Source organism: Pongo abelii, chromosome X, assembly GCF_028885655.2.
Source record: "Pongo abelii isolate AG06213 chromosome X, NHGRI_mPonAbe1-v2.0_pri, whole genome shotgun sequence".
NCBI classification, from domain to species: domain Eukaryota; kingdom Metazoa; phylum Chordata; class Mammalia; order Primates; family Hominidae; genus Pongo; species Pongo abelii.
In genome coordinates, this window is record NC_072008.2 from 56,095,899 (window position 1) to 56,110,153 (window position 14,255).

At 39.6% G+C, this 14,255-nt stretch overlaps 1 protein-coding gene across 3 annotated transcripts in view; it reads left to right on the forward strand.

The window, feature by feature from the left end:
- Positions 1-800: 800 nt before the first annotated feature.
- The window catches only part of RRAGB (Ras related GTP binding B), a 38,761-nt gene continuing 25,306 nt past the window's right edge, over positions 801-14,255 (forward strand). The window contains exons 1-5 of one of the 3 annotated variants that reach the window (XM_054544644.2): positions 915-978; positions 2,498-2,531; positions 5,379-5,478; positions 10,505-10,588; positions 12,490-12,556. In XM_054544644.2, coding sequence (XP_054400619.1) covers positions 2,520-2,531; positions 5,379-5,478; positions 10,505-10,588; positions 12,490-12,556 — 263 coding nt within the window. In that variant the 5' untranslated portion in view covers positions 915-978; positions 2,498-2,519. Of the gene's footprint in view, positions 1,603-2,497; positions 2,532-5,378; positions 5,479-10,504; positions 10,589-12,489; positions 12,557-14,255 lie in introns of all 3 variants that reach the window. The other 2 variants (XM_054544643.2, XM_002831714.6) reach the window with 2 other exon arrangements.

Sequence of the window (14,255 nt, forward strand, 5' to 3'; positions counted from 1 at the left end):
AACAACATATTTATAACATATTAAGTATTAATTGATTATATTAAATATAATTAAATGTCATATGAATATCTTATTATTATATACCATTTATACATTATAGAACTATATATAGCACAGAAGGGCTTCAGATAAAAAATAATAGTCCCCTGACATATCACGACCTATCCCCTACCCCATTCTCCAGAAGCAACATCTTTGAACCCCTCTGGGCATTTTTCCTGGTATGTATATCCCTACTAGTAGTCTTTCTGTTCTCAATTCTAGACTTTACTTATTTATAAATGGGGTCTCGCTATGTTGGCCAGGTTGGTCTTGAACTCCTGGCCTCAAGCGATCCTCCCTCCCCAGCCTCCCAAAGTGCTCGGATTAAAGGCATGACCCACCACTCCCAGCCCTAGACTTTATTCATTGACTTCTTACTATGGTACTTCCTTCACTTCCTGTTTTAAACAAGTGGGAAGATGAATGTGTGTGTTAAAATTCCTGATGAATCCCTGGTTTCAGCAATAACGATAATTTATACAGTACTTCCTATGTGGAAGACACAGTTCTAAGTGCTTTGGATGTATTAATCATTTAATTACAAACTCGATTGCAAGAATTAACAATAAAAAGCAGGAAGGCAAAGACAATGCTCGGTCTTGCCAGTCAAAAACCATTACCGGTAACCAGCAGTAAAAAAGAGAAGCTCAGAGGCACTGAAATTGCAACCGGCTCCTTTAATTCTCCATAGCGGATGGGTGGGGCCAGGCCCACCCACATTAAAGAGGCTGAGGCTCCCAGCGCCCTACCCCGCCGGAGGCGCGGAGCCTGAGCCAAGGCCACGTGACGATGACAGACGGCACTCTGGCTTTCCTGGAGCAGTCTCTATGGTATTCTTCCCAGCCCACTCGTCCCTTTGGTAGCGGCAGTCACGTGACAGACTCCGGGTTTACGGCAGATGCCCACGTGATCCTGGCCTGCAGTCGGGTGGCTGCGGTGAGATACCTGGATTCCTGAAGGGCGGGTGGTTAGGTCGTAACTTCTGCCCCTGCCGGCCGACTCTCCGAGCGGCCGGGCTCGGAAGCCACGAGCCAGCTGAGGCGTTCACCGCTTAGTGCCTACGGCACGGGTCAGCTCTTTCTGCCACCTCCGCCTTCGCGGTCCTCACCTCTTTGCGGGTGAAGTTACCTTTGGGTTTCCAGACCTTGGGGCCTGAGGCCCAAACTCGGGACGAACCCCTAACCCACCTCTCTTTTCCTGTCATTCTCCAACTCTTACTTTGTACCACGGAATCACTTGGCCTTAGAGCTAGCCAGCTCGGCCGTGCCTTGAGGCCAGGTTCGGGAGATAAAGGTAACCGTGGGGAAAGCGGCCCCCCAGTGGACAAAGGCGGAGGCAAGAATAGAGCAGGCCTGAGGGCCATAGGCGATGAGAATAGGCGGTTGAGGGGTGAAAAAGAAAACAAACAAACAACAAACCCTGAAGAGTACTGAAGATTTAGAAGGGACTGGAAAGGACTTGTTGCGCAATGGAAGAATCTGACTCTGAGAAAACGATGGAGAAAGAAAATCTGGGGCCGAGAATGGATCCACCACTAGGGGAACCGGAAGGATCGCTTGGGTGGGTGAAGGGTATTATGTCAAACCTGGAAGTGGGGGTGTTCAAATTGAAAAGAGTATTGTGAATTAGAACACTTCTCCCCACCCCACCCCATGATAAATTGCTTTGATTTACCATTAATATTGATTGGTATTATGCTTTGGACGACAGGATAAACTGGAAAGCGAATTGGTGCTAACTGAGCCGAAACAACCCTTGGGAAGGGGCTGATAGTCCTGGTGGTGGTGCTGGGGGAGTGTTCTAATTAAAGCAGTTCTGAGTTGCTTTGAATTATAAGCAAAGGAGATTTGCTGTCACCAGGTTGGGGATGGAAAGACTAGAAAGAAGATTTGCATTTCCAGGTCAGAGCTTGAGGGTGCTTTCTGTGCCAATTTGTACCTGAATTTGAGACTTACATCTACTTTGTGCCTGTGATGAGTGAAGTAGGGCTTGGAAGGACAGCTGAAGGACTAAAAAGATACTTCCAGATTTTAAAATTAAGAGGCTGAATGTTTTTTATAAATAGAAGGTATTCAATACTCAGTCCTCAAGTAGAGGATATCAATATATTCTATTTTTTTAGAAATAGAAGATATTGTTTGATTAAAGCAGCTGTGTTGCTTTGATTAAGATGATGAAAAATTGAATCTTGAATTTTAATGGCTCATTTGTATTCCTAAATAAATCTTCCTAGGAGTTCTCTCTTGAACTGCTAATTAGGAGATAGAGAGCACACACACAGTTTTATAATTTAGGAAAATGGGGCCTCTATTCATCTGAGGTCTCACACACACAGCTGTACTCAGCCGTTGTACTAAACATGCTGTTTTGTACCTCCATGTTTATTTATACTTCATTAATTTCAATTTCTAAGGGAATTGGATCATGGAAACTGTTTTTTGGTTTATATCTGCAGGTGGGTGCTACCAAATACAGCCATGAAGAAAAAGGTAAGACGTGTTAGATATGTCAAAACCGTGAAGGTAAAGGTAAGAAGTTGATATTCAGGAACTTTGTGACATATATACACCATCTTTTCTGGACTATTGCAGGAGCCTTCTGTGTGGTCTGTCTGACTCTCTTCTCCTTGTATGCTATCAGATTTAATTTTTCTAATATGAAAATCTGACTGAGTCATCTACATACTTAAGAACCTTTAGTAACTTCTTTAAGCCCATAGAATAAAATCCAAATGATTTCATGGCCCTTTAAAATCTGTTCCTGACCAAACCCTCTGCCACACTTATGCACCCTATCACAGCTGTACAGAATTTATTGTTCTCCAGATTTACAAATTAATTTGCACTTTGTGTAAGCCATATACCACACACCATACAGGCCTCTGCACATTTATTTTTAACCTAACTCAAATGTTACCACTATAAGGTCTTATTGAGTTCTTCAGATGGAACTGGACACACCTTCCTTTGTGCTGTCATAGTACTGTGCCCTACGTTGGGGTTTAGGCAGAATTGCTAAGAGTGCAGCTCAAGCTAATTTCTTAACCTTTTGGGGCTTCAGTTTCCTCATTGTAAAATGGTAGTAATAATATTAACTGTATCATAAGATTGTTGTGACGTTTAAATTAGTAAATGCCTGTAGAACACTTAGATCAGTACCTAACATGATTAGCCTTGGTAAGTCTTTCATAGGCAGTTGAAAGAGGTACATTGTATAAATTAATAACTGAAGGAAATGTACCCATATTTAGCCTTAGCTTCATCTAATAATTCAGTTCTGTAACTACAGTTTGCTAAGGGAATGTTCTTGATGAGCCTGTCTGAAGTTGCTTTCATTGAGAATGCCTAAAAATACAGAAATTTCTACATGATTAAGAACAAAAATTAGCTTGATTTAATCATTCTACATTGTATACATATATCAAAACATTGCATTGTACCTCCTAAATATAAAGAGTTATTGTTTTTCAGTTAAAATTTTAAAGTAGAAAAGCAAACTTTTTGTAGCAACTTTAGACTGGCTCAGCAGTGACATTTCCTTAGTGAGATAGTTATATAGCTAAATTTTTAGATTAAATCAAGTCTGAGTGTAGTATATTTTAATCAATACTCCTTATATTAGTTATTAGAAATTTGTATAAATTATCTTGGGATTGAAGGTAGAACATAGGTTCCCTTTATTTGAAAAGCAAGGTAAGGCTGGGCACGGTGGCTCATGCCTGTAATCCCAGCACTGTGGGAGGATGAGGCAGTTGCATCTCTTGAGGCCAGGAGTTCAAGATCAGCTTGGCCAACATGGCAAAACCCTGTCTATACTAAATATACAAAAAAAAAAAAATAGCCAGACATGATGGTGCATGCCTATAATCCCAGGCATGGGATGGCTGAGGTGGGGGGCTCAGATGGGGTGGCTGAGGCATGAGAATCACTTGAACCCAGGAGGCGGAGGTTGCAGTGAGCTGAGATCATGCCACAGCCCTCCAGCCTGGATGATAGAGTGAGACTTGGTCTCGAAAAAAATAAAATAAGAAAGAAAGAAAAGGAAAGCAAGGTAATTGGAACTATATTTCATAAATTCTAGATTTGAAAGGACTCTCAAAAGTCACTTTACTAAATTCCCTTTTAGTACGAGAGTATACAACATCATTGACAAGTGCTCTCTGTGTGAGATGCTGACATTGACAGGAAGGCTGCTTCCTGTCATGAAGCATGAAGGTAGACCTTCATGAGGCTACCCTTTCCCTTGGACAGTTCTCACTGTCAGATACTCTCTTGCTTTCTATATTTGTTTTGATAACTTGCTTGTTCTTTTGATGTACATACTTTGAGAATCTGTTGTATGTTAGGCACTGGAGGTATGAGGGGACTCTCTCTCCCCTTCCAGAGCTCAGAGTCTTCTGAGAGAGAAGGACAGACCCCCCCAAAATAAGTAACTGCAATGCATTATAGTCTTTGCAATGAAATAACAGTGCCATGGGAGGACAGAGGTAAGACACTTAAGTCAGCCTAGAGCATTAGACTCAGAATATCTTCTTGCAAAAATGATTACTGAACCAAGTCTTGAAGGATAACTGCAATTTAGCTGAAGGAAGAAAAGAGAATGGATAGTTTACTGGCAGAGAGTACTACATGAAACAATGGCACAGATGCAGGACCTCCCAGAGGGCTGGGAGCAATCAGAGGGACTACCAGCAGTTCAATTAAGTGTGGCTGTAAGCTAAAAGTTTCAGGCCAGGTGGGACAGGAGATGAGGGATGAGAAGTAAATAGACTAGATCAAGGAGGGTCTTATATGTAGTCTAAGGACTTCATCCTGCAGGCCATGGAAAGCTTTTGAAAAGAAAAAGGAGGGACAGTAATAAATGGAATAAGAGCATAGAGGGAAGTGGAAGGGATGAGATCAAAGGCAGAGGTGAAAAGATTGACCTTGAGCAGAAGGAAGAAGAACTTTCAGTTATATTGCAATCTTCTGCTAGGTAATTCGGTTAACAAACATTGGGTTATGATAGAACAGGGTTTAGTTTCCTCTAAACGTGGTATTTTTCTAACCTGTTTCTGAACATATTAACCGTGCATCTTAATAGCATAAATTCAGTGTAATTCTGTCACCTAAAGGATGTGTGTCCTGTGACAGGTAAGTGCCTGGCTTCTGGAATTCTAAGTATCTCTGCATTCACCCTTGGTTGGGAAGAGTTTAGTTAGTTGTGAGTATCCGCACCAGGTTGTTGGTACTGTCAGTTCAGGAAAATATCAAATCCAGGAGAGGAATAGATCCCTTTAGACTTGATTTGCTCTAGATTACTAACTTTTCCTTTCCTTTTCCCTACTTTGTCCTTAGGTGCTGTTGATGGGTAAAAGTGGGTCTGGTAAGACCAGCATGAGGTCTATTATCTTTGCAAATTATATTGCCAGAGACACACGTCGCCTTGGCGCAACAAGTAAGATGTTTTATCTTATTGTAAAGTCAGGTGATCTTAACTATTAATAATCTGCATAACACACTTGGTTGCAGTACCTTGGGGATGCAGAGAGGTTGGGGGATTTGTTATGGAGCATGTTTACCCTTTTTGCATTCGTTTTCAAAGAGTTGTGGCCTAATTCCAGTTACTGCTGCTTGCTGTCTTGGGAGAGGTTCTTTTCTTTCTAGGTTGTTTATGAAGTGGATTGCCCTTGTCCAACTTTTTGTTTATCCTGCTATTTCTTAAACAAGCATTGTTTGTTCGTCTTGTAGGGAGAGTGTTTTTAACTCTTATACAAAGGGAAATCCATAGGTATTAACAAGCATAACAGTAAAATATCCTAAGATTTTTTAAAGCAATAGTTACACCTTGTCTTCGTTAAAAGGTAAATTACGGTGGTGGGAAGGAAAGAAGTTAACTTGATCTGTACTCTGCTACTTCTTTGCTGGATACACATAGATGATCTCATTAGAGTTTTGGTTCTGACTTCGGGAATATGTTGTTGCCTTTTATAGTTTGAGTGTTAGTATGTACTAATTGGGCTGCCATGGACAGTGAATGTAGGATCCTGGGAGAGCCCTTCTGTCTCTGGGTTGTACTGCCATTTCATTCTGCAGCACTCAAGCATTTCTGGATTCTGCTTGGTCCTTGATTTTTAGGGAAAGGCCACCCGCTACTCTATACAGTTCCTGAAGTTTCAAAAACAACATTTTAAAAACACAGTATGTTTCAGACCCTAGGAAATAAAGGAGAAGGAAACCTCATTTCTGTTCTTATGGTGCTTGGAGTGTAAGTGTAGACTCTCATAATTGGGGCAGCTTTGTTGACTAGAAAGCTGTTTCTTGAATGTATATATATGTATTTTTTGAGATGGAGTCTTGCACTCTGTTGCCCATTTTGGAGTGCAGTGGTGCAGTCTTATCTCCTGGGTTCAAGTGATTCTTGTGCCTCAGCCTCACGAGTAGCTGGAATTACAGGCACCCACAATGACGCCCAGCTAATTTTTGTGTTTTTACCAGAGACGAGGTTTCACCATGTTGGCCAGGCTGATCTCTAACTCCTGACCTCAAGTGATCGGCCCGCCTCAGCTTCTCAAAGTGCTGGGATTACAGGTGTGAGCCACCGTGCCTGGCCTATTTCTTTTTTTTTTTTTTTTTTTTTCTGTTAGCTTGTTCTCTTTCTGTTCTCTTAAGCCTCTACAAATATTTGAGGATAGTCAATGTCTCAGTTTGTCCTAGCCATCTCTTGCCTCACAAATCTTTTTTTTTTTTCTTTTTGGAGATGGAGTCTTGCTCTGTCATCCAGGCTGGAGTGCAGTGGCATGATCTCAGCTTACTGCAGCCTCCACCTCCTGGTTCAAGGCATTCTCCTGCCTCAGCCTGCCAAGTAGCTGGGACTACAGGTGTGTACCGCCACATCCAGCTAATTTTTTTTTATTTTTAGTAGAGATGGAGTTTTACCATGTTGGCCAAGCTGGTCTCGAACTCCTGACCTCAGGTGATCTGCCTGCCTTGGCCTCCCAAAGTACTGGGACTACAGGTATGAGCCACCATGCCCGGCCATCTTGCCTCACAAATCATGTCTTCCTTAAGTTAAAAATGTCCAGCTCTTCCATCTATTTCTCATTTGACATATTTTGAAACATTTTTGGGGACTTGTTCAAACTTGTTTACATTTTTCTTATGGTACTGAGAGTTAGATGCAGGTGGAGTCTGATCAGGGCAGAGTGGGCCTATCACATCTCTTATTCTGGACATTACATTGCTGTTAGCACAGTCTAACATGTATCCTCCTTTTTTGGAGTAACTTTCGTTATGAGGAGTCTTACTAAAAAACTCTTTCAAATATGTTCAAATTCCCTTTCAGATATGTTGTTATTAAAACACATACCCTTCTGGCTCTTGTGCAGTTAATATTTTGAACCAAAGAATAAATGCTTACTTCTATTAAATCATTTAGTTTTGTTTGTTTTAGCCCATGATATGTTCCTGTACCCTTTGTTTGTTAACTGTGAAATCCAGAACAAGTCCAATCCCTTTTTCCTCATCCATAAAAAAAGGGATTGGATCCTATTTTCATTTTAGCTACTTATTCTCTTATCTGATATATTAGCTATCTTTTCTAACTCTAATATCTGATACGTTAGCTATCTTTCCTAACTCCATGAAGTTTGTACATTTGATGAATATCTCATCTAGTTTTCATCTAAGTCATTGATCAAAAGTTTTGGTCAGGATAGTGTCCTATGGCCTGTCATGCCTCTATAATTGACATCTGTAGCTCTGGCCTCTGGAAAGTCCACCTGTCCAAACTTCTCTCTGCTTGATTTGATAGATTAAAACTTTTTTTTCTTTCAAGTTAAATATCTGGGCCTAGTTACCCTTATGGTTTCAGTAGATTAGAGGAAGCTAATGGTTATTGAACAACTGTTATTTGTCAGGCTTTTGTGTACTGTTTTATTTACTTTAGTTCTCATATTAACTTCATTTTTATAGAGAATAAAGAAGGAGGTACAACTTAGAAGTTAATATTACTGAGCTAGGAAGTATCAGAGCTGGAATGTCAATCTATGCTCTTCCTTTATTCCTTATGCCACATTCTATCTAGCTTACCCTCTGCTAACAATTCCTGGCAGACTTATTTTTATTTCTGTTTTAAATTCTGCACACTTTGTTGAAGCACCTTTTTCTAGTCCAATTGCTGTTGCTGTTTTTATATAGCTGATCAGAGTTGACTTATTACCCTGAATCCAGAGAACAGTCTTGCAACCAACATTTCAGAGCTATTCAAACTGCTTGAAATAGTTTTGACATAACCTGGCAGCCTTATTGTGAACAGAATTTTGCAAATTGTATGAACCCTATACATTAAGGCAAACCATTTATTCAACAAGTACTTTTCTGGAACTTTTTATGTAGCAGGCACAGAGAACGGGACAGAGCTCTTGCCCTTAAGAATATCTCAAGCAGGACCTTTATTACTAATACTTTGTTAGTAATCACTGTATCTCCTTACAGGTAGTGAAAGTATACTTTAAAATATTATGTTGGTCTTAAGGCTTTAGAATATCATCATTAGCTAGTTTGTCATTGCTAAAGAAATACCTACATTCTATTGCTGAACTTATAGACAAGTTCAAAATACATATATAGTGCATTGCTTTTTACTTGATAGTCCTCTTTATGTAGTTGCTGATTTTCTTTAAAAGTAGTAAGAGTACTTTTAAAATATTGCATTGATTTTAATGTTTTAGTGTTTTTCTGGTTTCTCATTGCTGAAAATAGTCCAGTTTTATTTTGTTAAACTTAGAGCCTACTGTGTTTTGAAATTTGAAGTAAGAATACATGATGGTGATATTATTAATTTATTAGGGGGCTGCTAAAATGTATTTGTTGGAACAGTAAACTTGTCAATAAAAATGATTATGAAGTATTTTAGTCTCAAACACTGTTGACGGCTCCAAGATTTCCTACCTTCTCAAAATTCTCTGTTCCCTTGGCTTTTATTTAATGCTCTATTACCCTGGTTTTCTTCCATTATCTTTAACCATCCCATCCCTCTTTAAAAAAAATCTTTATCATAGTATTTTCTTCTTTCTGCCCCGTAAGTGTGTGTCATTCCCCAAAGCTCTGTTCTTGGTTCTTTTTAGTTGTTCTTGTGATAATAGGGTAGGAAGACTAGGAGAGCTAGAGAGCAATATATGGAAGACATGAGACTAAAGAGGGAAGCAGGAAGTGGGTGGTTAGATCATAAAATGTCTTGTAAGCCAAGTTAGTAGGAACTGAGGGTAGAGAGAGTTTTAAACAGAAGAGTGATATTTTACAGGTCCCAGGGATTAGGGAAAATGTTAAAAAAAAAAAAAAAAAAAGAAAAGCAACATGAGCAGATTTATATTTTATTATTTTTAATTTTCAGTTTTAATTACAAAAGTAGTACTTGTGAAAAATTCAAACATTACAGACGTGTAAAAAGCCTCTTTTCTCCCTCACTCTCAGGCCTGCTTCCTAGGGACAACCACAATTAGTAGTTTTGAGGTTATTCTTCTGGCCCTTTCTTTTCTGGGTGTATACAATCGGAGAGACATGGTTTTTTTCTGTTTAAAGAAGAATAAAAATCTGCATTTTGGAGAGAGATCACTCTATCTGTAATATGGAGGATAGATTGGAGGGAGGCAAGGCTAGAAACAGGTTGGTAAGTTAGGAAACTATTTTAATAGACCAGGTGAGAGATGATGGGGGCTTGATTTGGGCTAGGGTGATGATAGTGGATATGGTGAGAAGCAGATAGATTTGAGATCTATTTAAGAGATAGAGTCAGCTGGACTTTCTGGTAGATTTGGGGAGAATGATGAGGAAAAAAGTGGACTGAAGGATGAAACTGAGGTTTTGGCTTAGGCAACTGGTTGAATTCACTAAGATAGAGAAGACTGAAAGAGGAATAGATTTTGTAGGAAGAAAGGGGAAATGATGAGTTACATATACTTGGATACATTGAGTTTGGGATACTTGTTCATTCAAATGGAGATTTGTAATATATGTCAGAAAGGTAGGAGAGAAATCTGTCCTAGAGATACCTGTTTCTGAGTTGTCAGTGTCCAAATGGCAAATAAAATAATAAGAATAGATTAGCTTGCCTTGGGGAAGGTGGCCAAGGATGGAGTCCTGAAGAACTCCAACATTTAAGGGACAGAAAGAAGAATAGGAATTGTAAGGGAGGATCTGCCAGAGAAGTTGTAGGTATGATATCAGAGACCAAGAGAAGAGAATTTTTTGAGAAGAGAGTAGTCAACAGTGTCATGCTGCAGAAAGTAAGACAAGGACTAAAAAGTCCACTGGATTTGGTTATGGGGCCATTGGTCACTTGATGAGAATAATTTCTATGATATGGGAGTAGAAACCTGATTTCTATCCCATGTGCCCCATGTCTAAACAGTCACTGACTCCTGTCACTTCTTTTGTTATTGTCTTTCCCTTTCTCAGTAGCACTTCTTTCCATTTTTTTTTAGTACTAGACCGTATACATAGTCTTCAAATTAATAGCAGTTTGAGCACCTACTCTCTCGTAGACTCTGTTGGAAATACAAAGACATGTAAGATATGATTCCTTTTCCAAGGAGGGGGAAGTAAAGGGGAGAAGGGAAGTAGTTTGAGCACCTACTACATGCCAGGCACTTTATGTATGATAATTCATTGAATCCTCATAGTAATCCTGTGAGGTCAGTGCTATGCCCCGCCCCCCCCCCTTTTTTTTAATAGAAGAGGAAACTAATACTCAGAGCTTAAGTGACTTGCCCAAGGTCACACAGAGAGGTAGAGCTGATATTTGAATGAAGATTTGTTCGATTCCAAAGCCTGTGCTTTTTAAAATAATGCTCTGCAGCTTGTGATGTAGTTTATAAGAAGATAAAATTGCACAAAAGTTAGATAGCAGTCAATTTAAGCAACAGCTTTGAGATAGTCATAGGAGAAATATCACTGTGTGATTATCACAAATTGTATAGATAATAATTCCTAGACTTTGATAAATTTTCAGGATAAAATCTTTCATTATTACTCCTTGGGATTTTTAGTGCCTGGCAGAGAGTAGATGCTTAATAAGTGTTTGAATGAATTCAGAGGGAGAGATGATGGTAAGTAGGGGTAGCCAGGCAGGGCTTTTAGAGGAGGTGGGATTTAGGATGGCTTTTGAAAGATGAATGTATTTTGAAAGAAAGATGGGGAGAGCTTTCCAGGCAGATGAACAGAGTAGGTAAAGAATAGAGGGGAGGGAAGTGTAACTCAGAGGTCGCAAACAGGCAGCCTATATCCTAGATAAGGCCTGTAGATGTGTGTTGTTTGGCCCATGTGATGTTTTCTAAAAATGGGAATTAGTTATCAACATGTAAAAGTTTTCATAAAAAGATGGATTTGACACTACTGCTGAAAAACTTAAAGATCTGGTAACCCAGAGCCCCCATTCCTGCATGGCAAATGAACCAGAGCTGAGTAACTGCTGCTCACTCTACTGTCTCATTGGGTAGATGTTTACATTCCATATGTGGCCAACTTTGCTCATATACGGTTACTGGCCTGGCCCCTGTTACCAAGTTTGCGACCCCTGGTGTAAAGTATTTTGGGGGTTGGGGAAGCAGTGGGGTTTGGGAGGACTGTGAATAAACCAAATTGGGCTGGAGTGAAAGGCTTTATTAATGTGGATCATTGGGGAATGTATAGGTAGATTGAAAGCCAAATTGTGAAGGACCTTGAATGCCTCCGCATAGGCATGGAGGAGCCATTGAAAGTGTTTTGAATGGGGAGTGACATGTTCAAAGTAGTGTTAAGAAGATGAGCCTGGCAGTAGCCTGTAGGATGAAGTAAAATTGAGTAAGGCTTTTTGGTGGGGAGGTCAGTTATGGAGCTATTGTAGTAGTGTAGACATGAGATGATAAGGGGCTTCCTTAATGTTTGTGGTGGGTTATAAAATAAGGAATGGATTTGAGAGAGATTACAAAGGATTAGCAATGTGTTGAATGTGGATAGAGGAGTCAAAAGTGGGAAAAAGTTAGGGTCATTAACTGGAAAGGAAATCAGTAGCAGGAGTTCATTTGGTTATGTTTTATGTTTGGTTTTTGTTACTGTTTTTTTTTTTTTAATTTTTGTGTGTATGTGAGGTTGGTGGGGGCAAGTGGGACAGGGAAGACTGATTATATGGTATATATCTATTACATGTTGAAATTTTAACAGTATTATAATTGGAGATTGTTTCTGCTCTAAGTATTAAACTACTAAAAAGTAAAATGACTTACATGAGAGCCAGTTCTGTAGCCCAGGGTAGTTTAGGTGCCTACCTTGCCACTAAACCACACTACTCAGCTGAAAATCACCTTCTTGTTGTGGCTTTGAGCATTTCACTCCACTTTGGTCCTTCTAAATTTCGTGGGTTAGTGCTTTGCTTATTTTGAATTTCACTTCACCTGCTATAATTACTAGATTTGTCATATTTGTCTTCCAGTTGATGTAGAACATTCTCATGTTCGATTTCTGGGAAACCTGGTATTGAACCTGTGGGATTGTGGTGGGTAAGTACCATCTGCTTACTTGTTTGTGAAGCCGATGTCGGTAATCATGGCATCTAGTATATCAGCATGGCGAATACACCTAGAGTAACTATCATTTGTAATAGATTGGATAGAAATTACTTTAAAATTGACACTTGAGTCAATAAACATCTCTGACTTTTATGAAATTGTGAAAATGCCCTCTGTATGTGACATGTTTAAATAGAGCTAATCCAAGCTCCATCTAGGTATCTGTAGTTTGGGATAGATTATCCCCTTTTGTGGAGGAATAAATTAGGTTTCTGTCTCAGGCAGCCTGACACCAGTGCTGAACTCTTAGCTGTCACACCATACTACTTTGTTCTTAGTTATAATATGTCAATAATTTTCTCCAGGCAGTCTCAATACTGTAGATCAGACACTGAGCACACATTCTCTAGCTAAGTTACCTACTTTTTGAAAGAGTAGGAGTTAGCTCTTCCTCTTATGAGCAAAGTATTCACCACATATTCCATCACAAATGTACACACACTGTGGATGTATGCTGGCTATGGTGCATCTCTGTGCTGAAGGAGCAGTGTGCACTGCACAGTGGATAGCAGCATAGGTTTTGGAGTCAGATTGGGGTTTGTACCTCAGCTCTGTTAGCTGTGTTATCTTGGGTAAATCATTTAAACTCTCTGAGCCACAGTTTCTTCATCTGTACAGTAGTGAAGGCAGTGGTACCAGCTCATAGGGTTGTTTTGATGATTAAGTAAGATAATTTATACAAAGTTGCATAGCAGAGTGCCTCACAAAATACATAGATATTGTTAGCTCAGTATATCTCGCTCTTAGCATAGAGCCAGCCATAGAGTGGGTGCTCAGTGAATATTTGTTGAAAGAATAATGGAGTAGCTAAATACTCTTTAAGAAAATTACTCCATTCCTGCTAGCAGATGGATCACTTAACATCCTAGCACATATCTCCATACAAATCCTTCCTCTTTATCATTGGTTCTAATTTTCTAATCTGTGTTAAGACATTAGTCCCAAGTCCCTTGCTTTTAGGCACTAAGATGTGATGATCTTCATTTTTAGAGATAAGGCAACTGAGGTCCAGGGAGATTATGATTCTGCTGAGTTCACACGGTTAATTAATAGCAAAGTTCAGGACTAGAACCTAGGTTCCTGATTTTTTTCTCCTACTACCGGATGCTACTGTTTTCTGCTGGCCAAGTGGTAATTGAGAACCTCCTGGAAAGCAGCACTTAGCCTAACGAGCAAAGAGCAACATTCTGTTAAAAAGTTACCATTGGAGTAATTTTCATGTAGTTTAGAATATTTGACTATTGAGTTATTCATTCAGCAAATTTTCATTGAGTACTTAACATTCCATTAGAAGCTGGGAAACAATGAAGAAGAGTAACAGACATGGAACTTGCTGTCTAGGGAAGTGAATGGTATTAATGAAAAACTCACAAACAAGTGTAATAACTTGTGGTAAATGTTAGAAGAGGAATGTATTGATATAAGAGCCTATGCTTAGTGGATTGACCTGTCAGGAGGCCATGGGTAGTTTCTGTGAGGAAATATGGATTGAACTGAAATCTAAAGAGACAAGCAGGAGTTAACTAGATGAAGAGGTGGGGGGTAGCATCTGAGACAGAGTGAACAGCATGTGTAAAGGCCACATAGTGGATAAACCATGTGCCACTTGAGGAATTGAGAAAAAGTCAGT